The 21182-nt window shown below is 42.3% G+C and overlaps 1 protein-coding gene across 3 annotated transcripts in view; it reads right to left on the reverse strand.

Moving 5' to 3' along the window:
- The window catches only part of HMGCLL1 (3-hydroxy-3-methylglutaryl-CoA lyase like 1), a 129062-nt gene that overhangs the window by 102210 nt on the left and 5670 nt on the right, over nucleotides 1-21182 (reverse strand). For all 3 annotated transcript variants that reach the window (XM_073626686.1, XM_073626684.1, XM_073626685.1), the window contains exons 2-4: nucleotides 19998-20138; nucleotides 6865-6942; nucleotides 3953-4060 (exon numbers count right to left, since the gene is read on the reverse strand). In XM_073626686.1, coding sequence (XP_073482787.1) covers nucleotides 3953-4060; nucleotides 6865-6942; nucleotides 19998-20093 — 282 coding nt within the window. In that variant the 5' untranslated portion in view covers nucleotides 20094-20138. The remainder of the gene's footprint in view (nucleotides 1-3952; nucleotides 4061-6864; nucleotides 6943-19997; nucleotides 20139-21182) is intronic.

The following is a 21182-nucleotide window of genomic DNA, read 5'->3' on the forward strand; positions in this document are numbered from 1 at the left end:
TACGGATAAAGGCTTCACTTTCGTAAAGATCTCTCAAGGAATGTTGAACACCATCTTTGGAAACGGTTAGACAGAAGGGGAATCCCCAGCGGTAGGGAACTTGATGGTTTTGTAGGTGGGTAGTGACAGGACGGAAACTGCGTCTTTTGGCCAGAGTGATTGGAGACAGATTGTTAAATATCTGGATTTTGTGTTGTTTATAGTCAATCCGTGACTTGTTACGCGTTGCAAGTGTGAGGGCCTCTTTGCTCTCGTAGAAGTGGAAGCGGACAATAATATCTCTGGGGTTGGCAGTAGGAGAAGGTTTTGGAGCCAGAGATCTATGCGCCCTGTCCATACGCCAGTCTATGTCCGGTATATGTGGGGCTAAAGTGACGTATTTTACTTTTTAAATTGTGCTACACTATGCAGGTTTGCCGCTTTCTTCCCTTCCCTTCTGAAATGACAATAAGTGCTCTTAACTGAGACAAGTACACACTATAGAGGGATATGTTTTGCTCATAGTTCATGTCTGAGGTTTGGCAATAAACACTCACAGAAGTGGAATAACTAGAGGACTACAGGATGTTCACTTTGCCTACTGAAAGTTTAGTAAAAGGTGTCAAGACACAGCATGTTTACTTCTTAAAAAACAGGATTTTTGCTTGCATGTGTATGGATGATTGACATAAACATAGTTTCACTTTATTCCCTCATGCACACAGGCTGTTAAAAAAACGTTATGAAAACGCCAGTATTTTAGCAGTGACTTTTTTCAGCTTTTTTCAGCTTTTTTCAGCGTTTTTGTAATAGCGTTTTTTAGCGTTTTTGAGTGTTTTTGAGCGTTTTTCCGCGTTAGCGTTTTTAAACGTTTTTTTTTTTTTCACATTTTTTTTTTTTTTTTCAATGGATCAAAAACGCTAAAAAACGTTGGTGAATGACGTTTTTGAGCGTTTTTGAGCGTTAGAGCGTTTTTACAGCTGAAAAACGTCTCTCAGAACCCACTGGTCCTGGGTTTTTTTTACAGCTTAAAAACGCCTATGCCACTTGCAGCTCAAAAACGCCTAGGTGGGCATGAAGCCATAGACTAACATAGACAGGCCTTTTTAAGCTGCAAAAAAAGCTCAAAAAAGCAGCTGTAAAAACGTCCGTGTGCATGAGGACTATTTGTTAAGTAAAATGAACCCTCACCTATAACAAAATACAAGCTATTATAACCTCCTTTATCTGGAATGGGAAACACCCTAGAATTAAACAAGCCACACTGTGCACACCTACACCTGTTGGTGGAATGGGGGCACTGAACATAGCAGCATACTTTAAAGCAACCATTCTGGATCAAGCCAAAAACTGGTGGAAATCTGCTTCACAACACACTTGGCTCCAGATTGAGAAAACAGTTTTACCCTTACTTGCCAGCATCACAATGGAACACATTCCTGTCTTAGCACCATCAATGCCTCCATCAAGAGGTGGCAAGCAATTTACCAGCAAGCTACAGGTATACCTCACCGACTATTATCTCTTATTCCTCTGACTGCATTGAAAACCATCATTCCTGAGTCCTGACATCTCACTATCGGATTGGATCTCCGCTGGTCTTCAAATGGTTGGAGACTTATACCAAATTTCCCTATATATCTCCTTTCAAGAACTACAGGCCAAATACAATATCACCTCAAATGACTTTTTCTTTTACTTTAATATTATTAACAATAATAAGAAAAATGGACACTTACATAGTGCAAGAGGAATATGCAATAACAGAAACAAATTCAAAAGGAGTTTCTCTCTGCAAATATTGAACATTAAGCAATGATGCAGAAATAAAAAAAGAATAATACCCAAACCCAGCAGCATTACATTGTTAGGTAATCAAATAGCAGAGACATGCCAGAAATCGCGATGTGCTTCATTTTCAAACAGGGGGGCCCTTCAGCTGGGGACTATAGAGCTAAAAAACCAAGGACTTTTTCAAGTACCTCAGACTCAGCTCTTTCTCATGGACAGTGGTCAAAGATTTTTTTCTGACAGCGTAACAACTTCTATGACACAGAAACCCCCAAACAGAGAGTTACAAAATCTCTTTAATCTACAAACTTCTTACTGATCCCCTGCTTAACCGCCTGCTGACCAGCGCATGCCGATATACGTCGGCAGAATGGCACTGGTGGGCAAAAGGGCGTACAGGTCTCCGTGACCGTGGGTCCCGTGGACTCGATGACTGTGTGATTGTGTCACAGAGAGGTAGAACGGGGAGATGCTTTTGTAAAAAAAAGCATTACCCCGTTCTTCCTAGTGACAGGACAGAGATCACTGTTCCCTGTCATCGAGAGCAGTGATCGTTGTCATGTGAGGTGTGGCCCCTCCCCCCCACAGTTAGGATAATTCCCTAGGACACACTTAACCCCTTCACCTCCCCCTAGTGGTTAACCCCTTCACTGCTAGTGTAATTTAGACAGTAATCAATGCATTTTTATAGCAATGATCGCTGCATAAATGACAACAGTCCCAAAATAATGTCAAAAGTGTCCAATCTGTCCGCCATAATGTCGCAGTCCCGATAAAAATCGCAGATCACCAGCATTACTAATACGAAAAAAAAAATTAAAAATAAAAATGCCATAAAACTATCCCCTATTTTGTCGAGGCTAGAAATTTTGCGCAAACCAATGAATATACGCTTATTGCGATTTTTTTTTTTCCAAAAATATGTAGAAGAATACATATCAGCCTAAACTGAGGAAGAAAATATTTTTTTTACATATTTTTTGGGATATTTATTATAGGAAAAAGTAAAAAATATTGCGTTTTTTTCAAAATTGTTGCTCTTTTTTTGTTAATAGCGCAAAAAATAAAAACCGCAGAGGCGATCAAATGCCACCAAAAGAAAGCTCTGTTTGTGGGAAAAAAGGACGTTAATTTTGTTTGGGTGCAATGTCGCACGACCACGCAATTGTCAGTTAAAGCGAGACAGTGCTGTATCGCAAAAAGTGCCCTGGTCAGGAAGGGGGTAAATCCTTCTGGGGCTGAAGTGGTTAAACCAAAGAACTCTGCGATGCTACACTGGGAACAACTCCAAAATTGCATCTATTTATCTCATTAATGATATCGATCTCTTCAAATGCCACTAAAAATAACCAGATGTATACTCCACTGGGAATCTGTTCAGAAATTTCTTCATGGCTGGTACCTTACTCTTTCTAAACTTGCAAGGATCTACCTTACCACCTCTAACATCTGCTGGAGAAATTGTGGACATCCTGGAACCTCTTTACTCACACCATTGTATCCCATATCTTTATTGCCACACGCCTGGCAATAGCTAGGATTGGAAATCTCCTAACCCTCCCTCTATTGCGGAAGTTATCTATATCCTTAATACCCATTGTCTGATGCAATATATGTATGCTAAGACCCACCTTTGAATTCCCACATTCTATAGAAATTGGGATCCTTGGCTCACTTATCCTAAATGCTTACCTCTTACTTGAATTGACAATTCTTTAGCTTACCTTATCTATATAATCTGCACTCCCAACATGATCCCCTTTCTATTTACCTCTCTACACAGTGTTGTCATATAACATTATAAATTATGACACCCTCATTCTTGATTATCTCAATACTGACCATGTTGTCAGTTATACATTAACCACTATTTGATAGGTTTAAAAAAGTTTATATTCAATTATAAGCTAACTGTACCTTTCCTTTTCCAATGTATACTCACATTTTCTTTAATGAAAAGTCATTTTGAAACTATATCACTTAAAATCCTGAATAAATATTTACCAAGAACATCAAAATGTGTGCAAGCAAAAGAAAACAAATGCATTTTATTTATTTAAAAAAATGTACCCTTACTTGGCAAAGTGAGCACTTCCTATTCCTCTGATAAATAAACTACATAGAGGTCTCTTCATTCTATATTAATATACTGTATACTGTACATGTACAATTAACATCTTACCTGTGGTACCCATTTTGAAGATACAAAACTGGTGACTTCTATAACAGGCAGCCTTGCCTCTGAAAGGCGGTTGATTAATTCAATTTTTATATTGGTAGGCACAAATTCCTATAAAGGAAAACAAAAACACTACCTTATTCTGTACTCTGCACAGTGTGTTCCCTACTGTATCTTCCACCACCTCATTCTGTTACCTGCACTGTGTGTTCCCTAACTAAGACCACACCATTCTGTACTCTGCACTGTATATTGTCTATACCACACTGCCTAATTCAGTACTCTGTACTGAGGGGTTGATTTACTAAAGCTAAAGAGTGAAGTTAGAAGCTGATTGGCTACCATGTACAGCTGCACCAGATTTGCACTCTCCAGTGCTAGTAAATCAACCCCTGTGTGTTCCTTATTCCTCAGTGTATTACAGTGTATTCTGTATTCCCCTCACCTTTTTCTGTACTCCGGATTGTGTGTTTCCTATTTCACAACACCTCATTCCATACCTTGCACTGTGCAATTCCTATGCCTAATTCTTTACTCTGTTCTGTATGTTCGATATGCCAAACCACTTTTTCATGTACTCTGTGCTTTGTGGTTCCTTTTCACCACCTAATTTTGTACTCCACACTGTGCGTTTCCTTATCCCCTCTGCCTCATTCCATACTCTGTGCTGTGGGTTCCCAATTACCCACCACCTTGTTCTGTACTCTGCACTGTGTGTTACCTATTCTGCATCACCCTATTTTATACACTGAACTGTGCATTACCTCTTGCAGAATGCCTGATCCTGCACTATTTGTTTCCTTATTCCATATCATCTAATTCCGCACTTTCTATTGTGCATTCCAGAGTACCCACCACTGCATTCTGTAGTTTGTGCCGTGCATTTCCAAATCCACACTGTCTCATTCCATATTCCAAACTGTCCTTTCCCTATTCCACCTTATTATGTATTCTCTCTCTGTATGTTCTCTATTCCACACTGGATGCTAAATAGTGCTCAATATTTTTAATTAACTTCTTCTTTAAAGGTATGATCAGACATAGTGTTAGCTCTTTGTGTGCAGAAAAAGCATATATAATGAAAGAATTTCCATTTAAAAACATTACTCTGCTAAATAAATGTGTCTGTGAGACTTTTGTTGTGACACATTGAAGTGGAACTAAAGCCAAAACGTTTTTTTTCATTTTGAATAATGTAAGAGAGGGTTATAACCCATGCCAGTTTTTGTACATTTTGCCATTAGTGTCCCATAGGGGAAATTTCTCTTTACTTCCTGCCCTATAGCTAAAACAGGAAATGAGAAAAAATCTCTCCAAAGCGAGGGAATCCCAGGGTGTCACCAGAACTAGTGTCAACTCAAAATTTGAGATTTTCTTTTACTTTTATTTTCGATGATTACAGTAAACAGGACAAATAGAGACGGTGAATCGCCCTAACAGGGACACAGACAGCAATGAAAACCTGAAAGGGGTTTAAGCCCTCTCCACTCTATACAAAACAACAAAAACAAAAGGTTTACCTTTACACTTGATTCAAAACTGGCAACTGCTCCAAACTAGCTTTTTAAAGGAGAAGCGCATGGAAAAACAAAAAAAACACAATACAAAATTTTCCCAGTACGCTTACCAGTTGGCCAGCAAAAAAACACATTTACACTGTTTAACAATTTTGGTTAAAAACAGTGGCAGTTGAAGGCCTCTAATTTGTCCCTGCACTAAACACAGCAAACTAAACAAAAATGTAAATTGATCAATCAACTTATAGTACAACTAGCTTTTTAAAGTAAGATGCATATAGAAAGAATGTTCAAAGAGCAAACACAGTACAAAAATTTGCCAGTACACTTACCGGATGGCCATCAAAAAAAAAATAAAAAAATTATATAGATATCTATATCTATATATAGATATCTATATATAGATATCTATATATATATATGTTAAAAACAAAGAGTCTTTTTTTTGTTGCACACATTTGTGCATACATAAGCCTCTCCTACTGTAAGCACAGTGTGGCTAAACCAAATATTTGCTCTTTGAGATGCCCAGGGATGCTCCGGCTCTTTCAAAAGCCAATTGGAATGACACTCAGGAATCTATCTTGCTTTTAATTATACAGTACTTGTTGTTTTAAAACCAATATGTTAGCTTTTCACTTAAAAATAAAAAAATAAGAAATGCACATGAATAGAAACACAAAAAATGTACTGCTCGTGTTTTTTTTTTTTTAATTATTATTCGCTCCTTTGTCACTAATCTTTGTTTGGCCTTGCTTACATTTTGGTAATAATTTTCTTCTTGGGTCCCAATGTGGAAACACATTTTTTATTTGGTCTTCAAAATAAATTACTTAAGACTCATTCAATCCAGAAGCTGAATGTTTACAGTGCGTTTTTTCGTGGACGTTGTCACACATTTAATTCGCATTTGTACACACTTGCAATGCGGTTTTCCCTATGTGTTTGTGCTTTGAGGCTACTTCCTTCTTCTACCTTTCTTTTGGCTTTTATGGGCATTGTATGTTTGAGCACGTTTACACGCTTTTTTTTTTTTTAAACATGTTATTTTATTAGACAATGTATGATACAATAAAAATAGGCATTGGTCCAAAAGTGGACTAAAGACAGGTGTGAAACATAACAGTAGCCAAAATCAATTAACATATGAATAGCTATGCGTATGTGGAGGTGGAGTGCAGGTGCTTGACATGAGGAGACACATCCAAAGTTCTGTTTACACACGTTTTTTAACGTTTGCACTGCAACAGTGTGAACTATGCCCATAGAATAACCTGGATTTTACACTGTTACATTGACAAAGAAGTAAAAAATTCATCCAACTGTACAGTATCTCATGTGAATTGGCCCTTAAGAGCCCCGCTCTTTCTCCAATACACTCATCTTGTGGTGTTTTACCTTTTCATTTTGTAGTCCATCTCTTGGTCCAACTTCTACTATCTTGACATGTTGAGGAAGGCCTGTTTCATGAGGCTCCTTAAAAAGAAGACACAATAATAAAAAGGAGTAAATAAAAACATAAATAGTAATGAAAAATAATCATATGAATCACCAAGATATTGCCCCCAATGCCTTTCATCCAAGTACTAACCTGGTCCAACCCTGCTTAACTTCCGAGATCAAATGAGTTCAGGCACATTCAGGGTGATGTGGTCATAGGCCTATCCCCCCATGTCTATTGTTAACAGTAATATGTGTAATCAAAATGCATTCCATAAACTGTGATGTCATAGTAATAAACAAATAAATCAACAAAGTCCAGGAATTACTATATACAGTAGAAAATACACCAGGACAGAATAAAAAGAGAAAATAGGATGAGCTCCACATGCTTTCACCATCAAATACTTGTGAAGTCTCCCAGGTTTCATTGATCACACAAGGCTTACCAAATAATGCGATCCTCCATATAAAAGTGGTCAAATGCACATAGGGATATTCCACCGAGAAATTGCACTCTCTCCAGCCTCTACTCATCCACAGAGACACCAGGAATTTTGCTTTAAATTTTCACCATATACATCCACAACTTGCAGGCAACTGCTGCACCACTGGGAATTAGCTCATCAAGACCAATGCACATATGATGAAAGGGACACTCCACATAGCGTAAAACTGCCCATAAAATAGAATTTATTAAGTCTAAGCACTTACAAATGTCCTGAAGTAACACAGCATATCACATGGTACAGCAACATGGAATTCCAGAATCAAAGATGGCCGCTGTTCTTTTGAACATGCTTAGTAGCGCATATTCATGTCCACCATGCCGGTTTTATCACAAAAGACATAATCAGGGGCACGGATACAGGCCCATACTGAGATGTTTAGAAATATCTGGCCCAGGATAATCACATTTCATTGGCTAAGAGAAACATCCTTTAAATAGTTACACCAATGCTATCTACGGCTTTCTTAGCTCAACACAAGCAGTTAAAGGATAAGTTCACCTTTTGGGGTAGAATTTCACTTCCATAATAAAGTAATTTGTTTTTAATTTGTATTTTTAAAATGATTTTCAGATTCCACCACTTCCTGTAGATCTATCTCAGTATTCACTTCCTGTAGTCCATCTCCCAGAAGCCTTCACTTTCTTGTTGAATCACAGACGATGGTGTGATAGGGTGTGTTCACCACTCTGGACCACACCTTCTTCATTACAATACTACCTTCCACCTATTCCCTACAATCTGGTTGTACAATCTCCTTTAGACCTCGCAACAGCTATGTAGTACAAGGGCCTGCCTGATTTTATACAAATTGAATGGATTGTTCAGGTGTGTCCTTCTATTTCATAGTCCTGGTAACTCTAAAGGCAATTTTACAATCAGATTGCATAGTGTATGGCCATCTTTATACATAGGACAGAGTGGATGGAGAAGCTTGTTCACATCTCCACGTAACAAAAACTCACATTCCTGCATGTGTTTGTTTTGGGTGTTTTGGAGCATTTTCATTCGTCACGCATTGGTCAGCCCATTTATTTGAATGGGCTGCCCTTCACGCAACAATCACCCCAGAGAAGCTCCAGAACTTTTTTTGGAGTGATGCGTTACTGCAGTTTTTGGTGTGTTTGCCACACTTGGGGAGCCTTTAACATATAATGACAATACAAGCACGATGCACATTTGCAGCTTTTCTGAAACGCTTGGCAAAGCACACATTTTCTGTGTCATTTGCTATTCGTTTGGAAACACACAGATGTAAATGAAGCCTTAATATTCTTCTGTAAACTCAACAATTTCACTTTCAGGCCCCATTCACACCTAGAGTAGTGGGAGCGCATGTTTTTTGGCTTGTTTTTCCAGTGACACACATAGGGCAGCCTGTTCATTTCAATGGGCTGTGCTACACGTGGCAAAGTAGCTTTTGGGACATTTTGGAGTGGTGCAAGTTGCAATTTTTTTACTGCATTTGGCACCTGTTTCTTCATGTGGTGAAATGTGTGTTTGCTTCTGTGTTTGGTGTGCCGTTAACAATTAATGACACTGAAAGCACCACTAGGTAATTTTAGGTGTATTAATGTGGCCATACACTATACAATCTGATTGCACAGTCTCTGTACAATCTCCTTTAGATTTACTATAACAATATAATAAGACACACCATCTATACAATCACTCTGTATCCAATCAGGCAGGCTCTTGCACTACATCAGTGGTGTCCCATGGGTTGCATGCTACCCCAGGGAGTTTAGCATGCAGCCTGAGCCCATGAAGGGGACCTGGGGAAGCCAGGCAAATGCACACATGGAGAGATGCCGGGGATGCTTTGAAAACATAGCTGATGGGTAAAGAGGGTCAGCTGGTAAACTCCTTCCTGTGTTTTACTGGTTTCTCCCTTCCAAATCCATACCAGGTAGTCTCTGTAGCTTTGTACGAAATACAGCAAGTGCTAAGGTAAAGCTTTGTTCTAAATATCAAAGAAAGCTTTTATTTTACTACAACAAAGGTAGATTATTGGTATATTGGTACATAGGGGAGCTGGATTTTAGAAAAAAATAGCCTTTAGCTCAATTAATCATCAGAGAGTGCTCAATATTCCCATCTTGTGCTCAAATAGTAAAGTACCCTCCAGAAGAGTGCTAATATCACCATCTTGTGCTCAGATACCATATTGCACAATTTCTTTGTGGAATTTCCCTATGCTCATGTGACCATTTATATATGGTGTCACGGAACATCCCACACTCCGCTTGAGTGCTTCCGTCATATACCACTTCCTCCCAGTCTGTATACAGATATCAGATATTCCAACCTCTCTGAGCACAAACAAGGTGACACTTGCTTGTTGCTACCATGAACTGTTTTATTTAGAATCAAAATTACAAGACTTTATATGCCGTTGGAACCTCCTCTAACAATACAACTGTAACCTAATTAACATAATTAACATGAGCTAATTAACTAAAAAATTTACCCAGACCAGATGACAGACTTGTGGACACCGAGCTTCACACAGTAGTATAAACACAATAGCTGGAGCTAATTACAATTAACAATACAAACAACAATCTCCCCCCTCCTCAGCCTATTCATCAACAGTTCGGCTCCTAGCCAGTCCTGGAGGCTAATGTGATCAGCTCACTCAATTAACAGGTTGAGTTCAGAATCAACCAAACCAATAATAGTCTCTACATACATCCTAGGAGATATTGTGGACAAATATTACTGTCCCATTTTAAGTAGTCCAAGATATATTTTCTCACTCACCCTGTGCCAGGATGGCACAAGGTGACTTAGACATAAGATGTATTCTGAGTTCCACGGGCCTTCCCGTCACATCTCTCCCCTTTCGGCAGAAGACTAACACAGGAGGAGACCCCAGACGGGTTGACTCCGAAGTTAGTAAGTAGTTCCAGTCCTCTACTGCCTGTACCCACACAGTACCCCAAATAAATTGTTCCAAACAAAGCATTACTCACCCAGCCAACCTCTGCCTCTCTCAGAGAACATATCTGCCGCTGGGGAGAGACCTGGACTGGCCCTTCTCCCTGGAGTCCTTTCTGCCGCTGGAGAGAAGACAGGGTGTCTGGGCTCACTCCGTCATGCTGTTGGGGATCTGGGCCCACTGCCCAGCATCCCTGGGGTATACAGGTGGAGACTGAAGTCCCATCCACCTTCACAGGAAATCCATCCTTTGTTAGTCGAGGGCAGAGTCCAGCAGTCCTCGGCCCTGTTGCCAGCCCCTCTGCTGGAAACCCCACACCATCTGTTCCGGCTAACTGTTGGGGAGGGAGGCTGACTGCCCCACCTCCCTGGAACTCTGTAGTTGTTGCTGGTGCTGGGCAGAGGTTGGTAACACTCTGCCCTGTTGCCAACACTTCTGCTGGGGACTCCGTATCCTCCGCTCCGGCTAACCGTTGGGGCAGGAGGCTGGCTTCCTCCACTCCCAAACTGTGTAGCTGCCATTGGGGGGGTGAGCTGGCTGCTTCCTTTTCCATTCCCTCATCTGGTTGCTTGGACGACATGTCTATGGTACTGTCTCCCAGGTGCACTGATCTTTGCTGGGGAGGGAAGGCCGCTTCCTCCACCTTGACCAACTGTTGGGGAGGGACAACACACACCTCCTCTCCCTTCTCCCCCTGTATCTGCTGCTGGGAAGTGATTGCCACCTTCTCACCCTGGGCCTCCGAAACTGCCACAGGTGTGGGGCAGAGGTCTTGGACTCTCTGTCCGGTTGCCAGATCTTCAGCTGGAGAAGTTTGTTGTAACTCTACAGATACTGCTGTTGGTGCTGGGCAGAGCACAGTGAAGTTTGGCCCCAATAGCAGCTCTTCTGCTGGAGGCTCATCAGGTTGTTCTTCCTCAGCAGAAAAGTCTATTAAATCCCCTACCTCTATAACTGATGTCTGTGGATAGAGGTTCACCATCTCCTGTCCATGGAACTCAGAAGATGCCATCAGTGCTGAGCAGAGCACAATGAAGTTTGGCCCTAATCCCAACTCTTCTGCTGGGGGCTCACCCGATGGTTCTTCCTCAGCAGAAAAGTCTATCAAACCCCCTGTTTCTGCAACTGGTGTCTGGGGATGGAGGTTCACCATCTCCTGTCCATGGAATCCAGAAGATGCTATCAGTGCTGGGCAGAGGTTAGCAGAGCTCTGCCCGGTTGTTAGCACTTCAGGTTTGGGGATGGCAATCTCCAGATTTTCTGCTGCAGATTCTCTGGCATGCTGCTGGACAGGCACATTCCTCCATCCAAGATCATCCCATGCAGAAACAGGATCGTCAACATCAGTCAGCACTTGCTGCATCCGCCATAAGACCTCCGCCTCCCTAGCTGTGGGGGAGGTTGGCAAAGCACACTATTGCTCTGCCACATTGCCGACTCTTCAGCCAGGATTTCCGGGTTGTCAGCTGGTATTTCCTGATAGTCCCAGGCAAAGGGAGCCCAGCCCTGGCACTGAGCAATGTCTAGCAGCCGTCTGTAGGCGATCTCTAGCTCCCATTCCTGAACGGCCAGAAACTCCAAATCTTCCTGTGCCCAGTGCACTTCCGAAATGTTCAGTAGCCCTTCTCTGAAATCCATGATTTCGTCCACCCACCACTCCAAATCACTCCTAAAGTTAGGGTCCCCTGTCAGCTTCACATACAACAGTCCCAAGCCGCCGTAGCTTAAGCCTTCCGTTGGCCTGTCATCCACTATTCAGGGACATGCTTGGGATACATGCCACCGGAGGGCTCTGTAGCTCTCATCCAGCTTTATCTCTGCCCAGACCAGCCTGCTTAATTCAGCTGTCTGCTTCTTGTGTGGTTTTTCTCCCAAAAACCGCACCCGCAGTCCGTACTGCGACCAGTACCTTTCCTCGATGGAGGGGAGAACTTTTCCCTGGTGTCGCTGCTCACGGGCTATCACTTCCTTCCAGAGTTTGCAGCGAATAGAATCACACCATCCCAGCAGGACCTGCTCCGATACTGGTCCTCTGTGCTGTATCTGCATCTCTTGCAACCTCCTTCTGAATTCCTCATCCATGGCGGCTGGTATCTGTACCTCTCCTCTCCTGCTATCTGGACCTTGGATCCAGATGGAAGTTTGGATGTCCCAGACTGCAGGAAGCTTTCCCGCTGCTTGCCACCAATGTCACGGAACGTCCCACACTCCGCTTGAGTGCTTCCGTCATATACCACTTCCTCCCAGTCTGTATACAGATATCAGATATTCCAACCTCTCTGAGCACAAACAAGGCGACACTTGCTTGTTGCTACCTTGAACTGTTTTATTTAGAATCAAAATTACAAGACTTTATATGCCGTTGGAACCTCCTCTAACAATACAACTGTAACCTAATTAACATAATTAACATGAGCTAATTAACTAAAAAATTTACCCAGACCAGATGACAGACTTGTGGGCACCGAGCTTCACACAGTAGTATAAACGCAATAGCTGGAGCTAATTACAATTAACAATACAAACAACAATCTCCCCCCTCCTCAGCCTATTCATCAACAGTTCGGCTCCTAGCCAGTCCTGGAGGCTAATGTGATCAGCTCACTCAATTAACAGGTTGAGTTCAGAATCAACCAAACCAATAATAGTCTCTACATACATCCTGGGAGATATTGTGGACAAATATTATTGTCCCATTTTAAGTAGTCCAAGATATATTTTCTCACTCACCCTGTGCCAGGATGGCACAGGGTGACTTAGACATAAGATGAGTTCCACGGGCCCTCCGTCACATATGGAGGTTGCATTGTTTCATAAACCTTGTGTGTGATTGACACTTGGGAGACTTTACAAGTGTTTGATGGTGACAGCCTGGGAAGCTCATCCTATTTTCTCATCACGGCTTGTGGGTAGGGATGAGCTCAACACCCCCCGGTTTGGTTCGCAGCAGAACATGCAAACAGGCAAAAAATTTGTTCAAACACACGAACACCATTAAAGTCTAAGGGACACGAACTTGAAAAATCAAAAGTGCTTATTTTAAAGTCTTATATGTAAGTTATTGTCATAAAAAGTGTTTGGGGACCTGGGTCCTGCCCCAGGGGACATGTATCAATGCAAAAAAGAGTTTTAAAAACGGACGTTTTTTCGGGAGCAGTGATTTTAATAATGCTTAAAGTGAAACAATAAAAATGAAATATTCCTTTAAATATTGTACCTGGGGGGTGACCTTAGTATGCCTGTAAAGTAGCACATTTTCCCTGTGTTTATAACAATACCACAGCAAAATGATATTTCTAAAGGAAAAAATGTCATTTAAAACTACTCGCGGCTGTAATGTATTGTCGGGTCCCGGCAATGTAGATGAAAATCATTGAAAAAAACGGCATGGGTCCCCCCCAGTCCATTACCAGGCCCTTTGGGTCTGGTATTGATAATTAAGGGGAACCCTGCACCCAAATAAAAAAAATGGTGTGGGGTTCGCCCAGGCACTATATACTCTGAACAGCAGTATGTATACTATATGGCCTACCCTATATACTCTGCAGAAAATTGGGCCTTAGGTGTTGGTAGTACCAGAACACTGTAAGCCCTCACAGTTACTCTTGGTGGGCGCAGGAATGGGCCCTGCTGTGAAATACTATATGAAAAATAGTAATTACATGCCCCTGTTAAACTGGGTCAGAAAAATCGGGCCTTTCGTGGTGATACCAGAACACTGTAAGCCCTCCCAGTTACTCTTGGTGGGTGCAGCAATGGGCCCTGCTATGAAATATTATATCAATAATTGTAGTTACATGCCCCTGTTAAACAGGGACAGAAAAAATGGGCCTTGGGTGGTGGTGGTGTTGCCACAACACTGTAACCTCTCACAGGTACTCTTGTTGGTCGCATAAACGGGCCCTGCTGTGAAATATTAGATCAAAAATTGTAATTACATGCCCCTGTTAAACATGGGCAGAGAAATTGGGCCTTGGATAGTGGTGCCACAACACTGTATCCCCTCACAGAAACTCTTGTTGGGCACAGGAATGGGCCCTACTGTGAAATATTAGATCAAAAATTGTAATTAAATATAATATAATCACACACATAGGTTGAACTTGATGGACTTGTGTCTTTTTTCAACCTCACCTACTATGTAACTATGTAACTACAAATGCTCCTGTTAAACAAGGGCAGAAAAATTGGGCCTTGAGTGGTGTTGCCACAACACCGTAAGCCCTCACAGATACTCTTGTTGGGCGCGGGAACGGGCCCTGCATTGAAATATTATATCAAAAATTATAATTACATGCCCCTGTTAAACAGGGGCAGAAAAATTGGGCCTTGGGTGGTGGTGGTGGTGCAACAACACTGTAACCCCTTACAGATACTCTTGTTGGGTGCAGGAATGGGCCCTGCTGTAAAATATTAGATCAAAAATTGTAATTACATGCCCCTGTTAAACAGAGGCAGAAAAATTGGGCCTTGGGTGGTGGATATTCCAACAAAAATATTGTTGGGAGTTAACATCATCAAGATTGAGGAGGAATAGGATAGTCAGCATAGGCAGTCTTCAAGGGATCCCACATCCATGGCAAATTCAATCAGTCACATCAGCATCAGGTGCTTGATAGCTGCTGATCCAAGACTGATTCATTTTTATGAATGTGAGCCTATCAACGGAGTCTGTTACAAACCCTTCATGCTGACACAATCCTCCTCCTCTTCTTCCTATGTGTTTGGCGGGCAAGCAGGAATGCTATTTGGATAAAGGGGGCCTTGAGAGGAAAGGAAGTCCTCCCCTTCCTCCCGCTCTTCTACCTCAAGTGCCCTGTCCACGAAGCGCGTGCACCAACAGACAGGAAGACTAGAGGGACAGTGTCACTGATGCATGCATTGTCGCTGCTTACCATCCTTGTGGACACCTCAAATGGTGACAGGACAGTGCATGCCTCCTTGATAAGTAGCCACTAGCGTGGCCAAAAGAAGCCAAGCTCCCCTGACCCTGTCCTGGTGCCATACTTGCACAGGTAGTCACTGATGGCCCTCTGCTGCATGTGCAGTTGCTGCAGCATTGCCAACATTGAGTACTACCTTGTGGGCATGTCACAAATGAGGCGGTTGGTGCGCAGGTGGCATTCCCTTTGAATGTCAGCCAGCCAAGCACTGGCATTGTATGACTGGCGGAAATGACCACAGATTTTTCTGGCCTGCCTCAGGAGATCCTGTAAGCCTGGGTACCTGCTCAAGAACCGCTGAACTACCAAATTCAGGACATGTGCCAAACATGGAACATGGGTCAAGTGTACCTGTCAGAGGGCGGAAAGAAGATTGGTGCCATTGTCGCATACAACCATTCCTGGCTGAAGCTGGCGTGGCATCAACCACCTCTGAGCCTGCTCCTGCAGAGCTGACAGAATCTCTGCCCCAGTGTGGCTCCTGTCCCCTAAGCTGACCAGCTCAAGCACCGCATGGCATCTTTTAGCCTGACTACTTGCGTAGCCCCTTGAACGCTTACAGAGCAGTGCTGGTTCAGAAGACAAATCTGCAGAAGAGGCCATAGAGGAAGAAGAAGAGGAGGGGGTGGAGGAGAAAGCTGTGGCAGAATCACCACTAGCATTTTGGAGGCGTAGTGGCAGACCAAGCTCCAACAACACTGAACCCTGTCCTGCATCCTTCCCAGCTGCCAGCAGAGTTACCCAGTGCACCGTGAAGGAAAGGTAACGTCCCTGCCCATGCCTGCTGGACCATGAGTCAGTGGTAATATGCTTACTGCTGACCGCCCTGTCCAACGAGGCCATAACATTGCCTGCCACATGCTGGTAGAGAGCTGGAATGGCCTGCCGTGAAAAGAAATGGTGTTTTGGAACCTGCCATTAAGGTACAGCACATTCCACAAATTCATGAAAGGGTCCAGAGTCTACCAGCTGAAAAGGCAGCAGTTACAGTGCTAGCAATTTGGCCAAGCTAGCATTTAGACACTAAGCATGTGGATGGCTGGGACTGAATTTCTTTTTACGGTTCAGCAACTGGGGTAGGGAAATTTGCCTGCTAAAATTAGATGGTGGTGTACTGCTAGTAGATTGGCTGCAAGTACCTAGGACACCTATTGCTATGCCTTCATTCCTCTCAGTGCAGGTTTTTGAGAGGACTGGAGGTATAGTAGGGTTGGAGATCCCAGATGAGGAGCAAGGAGAAGTCCGCCTTTTTCTTTGATGTGGGTCTTTCAAGTGCTATTGCCAACGGACTGCATGGCAGGTCGTCATATGTCTGGTCAAGCATGTGGTGCCCAAGCAGCTGCTGTTCTGGCCATGCTTGATCCACTTCAGACATATGTTGCAAACAGTAACAGTGCAATCTTCTGCACACATGTCAAAAAAGGCCCACACCAAGGAACTTTTAAAAGTCAGCAGGGAGTCAACAGCGCCCTACACCTGCGGAGCTCTGCGGTGTGATGCAATAGGGTGGCTGCCCTTAAGCTGTCCCCTAGAGGACATCCTGCCTCGTTAGAGTTGTGCCTCCTCCTCATCCTCTCTTCTCTTAGGAACCCAAATACAGTCAGTGACCTCATCATCCCCTCTCTCCTCATCACTGAAGCAAACTTGGCAGTATGCTGAAGCTGGGGGAACATGACTGCCAGTTTCTTGTCCTTCTTGGGTACCCCCTATCTCTAGACTCACGTTACCCCCTTCCTCAACCTGCGAACCAACATCGGAGCCTTCAAATCGCTGCACATACTCCAGCAGCATGTACCCGACACTGTGGTCAAATAATTCCAGGGACTCCTCCGTGCATGAAGGTGGGGCTATGGAAGGGGTGACTGTGGACAAGGAGCCGGTGGAATAGGCTGCTTTGGCAGCTGCATTGGAAGGCAAACTACTCTGAACCTGAGTGACAGAGGCTTTGTTATCCACTCCACCAACTCTTCTGCATGTTCTGGCTCAATAACATGGCCAGCAGCAGAAAAAAAGGACAAGCATGCCCCACAGCCACCTGCAGAGGATGCACCATGTCCACGACCAGCACTGTTGACTGTAGACACAAAGCCTGCTTGCCCTCTTTTAGTGGCCTGTGAGCATCTGCCTCTCCTTGGTGGCCTTCCGAACATGATGTATATTTTGTTTTGCAACACCACGCTACACTGTGTAGATACTGTGTACACCACCATAAGTGTAGCAGAAACTGTACACACTGTATTAGATACTGTGTACACAGCCTGCACTGTATTAGCAACTGTACTATGACTGCACTGTATTGTGTACTGTGTACACCACCAGAAGTGTAGTAGAAACTGTACACACTGTATTAGATACTGTGTACACCGCCTGCACTGTATTAGCAACTGTACTACAGCTGCACTGTATTGTGTACTGTGTACACCTCCAGAAGTGTAGTAGAAACTGTACACACTGTATTAGATACTGTGTACACCACCTGCACTGTATTAGAAACTGTACAACGGCTGCACCATATTTTACACCGTGTACACCACCAGAATTGTAGTAGAGTATATATATATATATATATATATATATATATATATATATATATATATATATATATGTATATATATATATATCATACACCGCCTGAAGTGTATTAGAAACAGTACACCACAGAATGCACTGTAGAGATAGGCTACACTGGATGCAGAGTATATATATATATATATATATATATATATATATATATATATATATATATATATATATATATATATATATTCTAGACTGTATATATTAAATACAGTGCCACTAACTGAATAACCTGCCTGCTTAATCTAAATCAAGATATCTCTCTGTCCACACCAACAACACTACACACGGCCACCGTGTAAGCAGCCTTATATAGTGTGGGGAGTGGACTTAGCCCCCTTGGGCCATGATTGGCCAAAGGCACCCTGCCTTTGGCCAATTATGGCTCTCTTAGCAGAGCGCGCTGTGATTGGCCAAAGCATGTAGGTCAGGTGAATGCTTTGGCCAATCATCTTACAGCAATGCACTGTAGTGTAGTGCACGGTCTGACACGCCGCATCTCCAATCGTGGTAAGAAGCCTCAGACAGAGGCTTCTTACCACGTGATCAGCTGTAATCAACCACAGTTGATCAACGCGTGAACCAGGAAGTGCCGGTAAACATTCTTTACATTCTTCGGTTCGTGCTGACAGGGAGAGCCGATTGGTGGCTCTCCCTGTCAGGGGTGATCTGTGCTGATAATCAATGTGCTGATCCCATCTGATGTACCCATCACCTGCCAATCAGTGCCCAACAGCTGCCAGTCAGTGCCCCCTCAAAAATATCTCTCAGTGCCCACCAAAGTGCCAATCAGTGCCCACCACAGTGCCAATCAGAGCCCACCACAGTGCCAATCAGTGCCCAGCAGTAACACCTGTCAGTACCTCATCATCAGTGCTGCCCATCAGTGCTATCTTTTAGTAGCCATCAGTTCCATCTGTCAGTGCCAATCAGTGCCACCTATCAGTGCCACCTATCAGTGCCCATCAGTGCTGCCGGTCAGTGCCCATCAGTGTCGCCTGTCAGTGCACATCAGTGCCGCTTGTCAGTGCCCATCAGTGCTGCCTGTCAGTGCCCATTAGTGCCACATATCAGTGTCCATCAGTGCCACGTATCAGTGATGCATATCAGTGTTTTCTTTTATTCCTGTTACATCTCCTTGTAAATAAGTAAGTCTTCTCCTTCACTGATGGGCATTAATGGGGCTGCACTGACGGGCACTGATAAGCTGAAAGCTGAAAATTGTCCTGGGCAGGAAGGGGTGAAAGTGCCTGGTATTGAAGTGGTTAATTAACTAAAAACATTGCATTAAGATGCCTGTCATGCCATCGAAACATTTGTGAGACTAACAAAAGGAGTGTTATTAGTGCTATGCATATGTAGCAACACAATAAACATCCAGTTTATACAACAGGAAGTAAAAAGAAATCACTCTAAAGGGAGGGTAAATTAAGTAAAGTAAGTTCTAGTTGCAGCTGTAAAATTTCAGTATTTTGGTGATAAGGGTCATCGGTACCAATAAAGAAGGGGAGCCTCTTCAGAAGGGATAAAAATCATCAATGAAAACCTGGCAAGGCATTCAACACCAAGGTTTTGACTTTAGCTATACTTTAAGACTCCCCTTATGTATTATTAATAATTCAACTTACAGTGGTAATAGGAGAATATACCAAACACAATGGCCTTTAAAAGCCCACACACCAAAAAAAATACATACATCTGACATAAATATGGATTCACTATAGTAGATCATACTCCATATGTATCTTATGAGTATTAAATTTTAGATTTGCTTTTTAGTATATTCAGCATATTTTACTAAGTTAAATAAAAAAAAGAATTCACAGTAAATACATTTAAATGCTACAATTTAAGGACAACAGCAGAGGAATATATGATTATTACATACTGAATTGAATTAGGAGTGCAGATGGCTAATGTGATATGCGGTATTAAAAATACAATGGCATATTTACAAAAAAATAATTGCAATAGAGGTGCAATGCACTAAGAGGACACTGACCCCAGCCTGCTTGATGTAATGATCATTCATTATAGGTCCTGAACGCAACACTCATTTATTATTAGCAATTTTAATGCTTATGTGAAAAAAAATAAAAAATGATTAGACAATGTCAGTACCTGTTCAGGTATGGTTACATCTCCAGTCCATATTTGCTCTTTTAAGAGGTGCTGGTAACTTAGGCAGTGCTTTACTGCTGTTGGTACATTACCCATCAGGCAAAAAATGTCAGGCTTTCTGGCCACCAGTTTTTAAAAAAACTGAAATGGAACAACAAAATGTTAACTTTTAGAATGCTAGAATGCTCATATATTTTTTACACATATAATATGCATAATTACATTGACTACAATTGTTGTTCATGGTCCACAACATTTTGATATTATTTTTCAACTCTTCATCACATACATACTGTATTTTTGAATGCAGCGTTTTGTAGCTGGCATAGTTAACCTAGTTAAAAAAGATGCAGGTCCATGAAGTTTAACCAAAAGACAAACAGAAAATATAAATCTGCATTTGTAGTGGTCCATTTTATTCTAAGAGGGATAAAAATCCCTTCCTGATACCCTTTGGTAATCAGAAACTTCCTACAATTGTTGGTGTTATCTTAGCACATGTGCATTTGAGGCACATCACTGACACATGTGAGGTCATTAAAGTTAAAAAACACCAGAAAAGCAGAGTTCTTTATATCCAAAGGAAATATGATCCAAGCTTCCCCTGTGATTGATAGTAGTATCTGCAGAGCACCTTGGGGAGGGGAGGTCTTTTTTCTTATAATTATATATATTTTTTTTGTTGAATAGGGAAGCACTAAATTAGTGAAGCAGTCTAGATTTGACCTGTCTCAGATATTCATAGTTTTACAAATTTAACTTGGTTGATACTGTGGCTAAGATAAATATAAAAGGATATTAACCGCCAATAGAGCTTAATAAGAAAAGGTTAAATTAATATTTTTGATTAAAGCAGATCTTCACTTAAAATGTCTGAGCCCTCCACCCATTGTATTTTTTATTTTTGAGAATGGGTACCTTTTTCTAATAATAGTCGCTCCCAATTTCACAATTCTCGCCTAGACAAGAATCAGATAAATTTGGCCAGCCTGTGAACCACTCAAATATCCCATGTCTGAGGAGGCTGTGGGACTTATCTGACAGTGCAACATGTTTTCACCAATGAGCAGTAGGGAACTGGCTCCCACAACCAAGTTGATGATGCTGGGGATCCAAAGACCAGCAAGAAAAACAGCCCTGGGAAAGACAGAGCTGGACTCCTGGGCTGGCGAGTGTTTTCTTAAC

Source organism: Aquarana catesbeiana, linkage group LG04 (assembly GCF_042186555.1).
Source record: "Aquarana catesbeiana isolate 2022-GZ linkage group LG04, ASM4218655v1, whole genome shotgun sequence".
Taxonomy (NCBI): domain Eukaryota; kingdom Metazoa; phylum Chordata; class Amphibia; order Anura; family Ranidae; genus Aquarana; species Aquarana catesbeiana.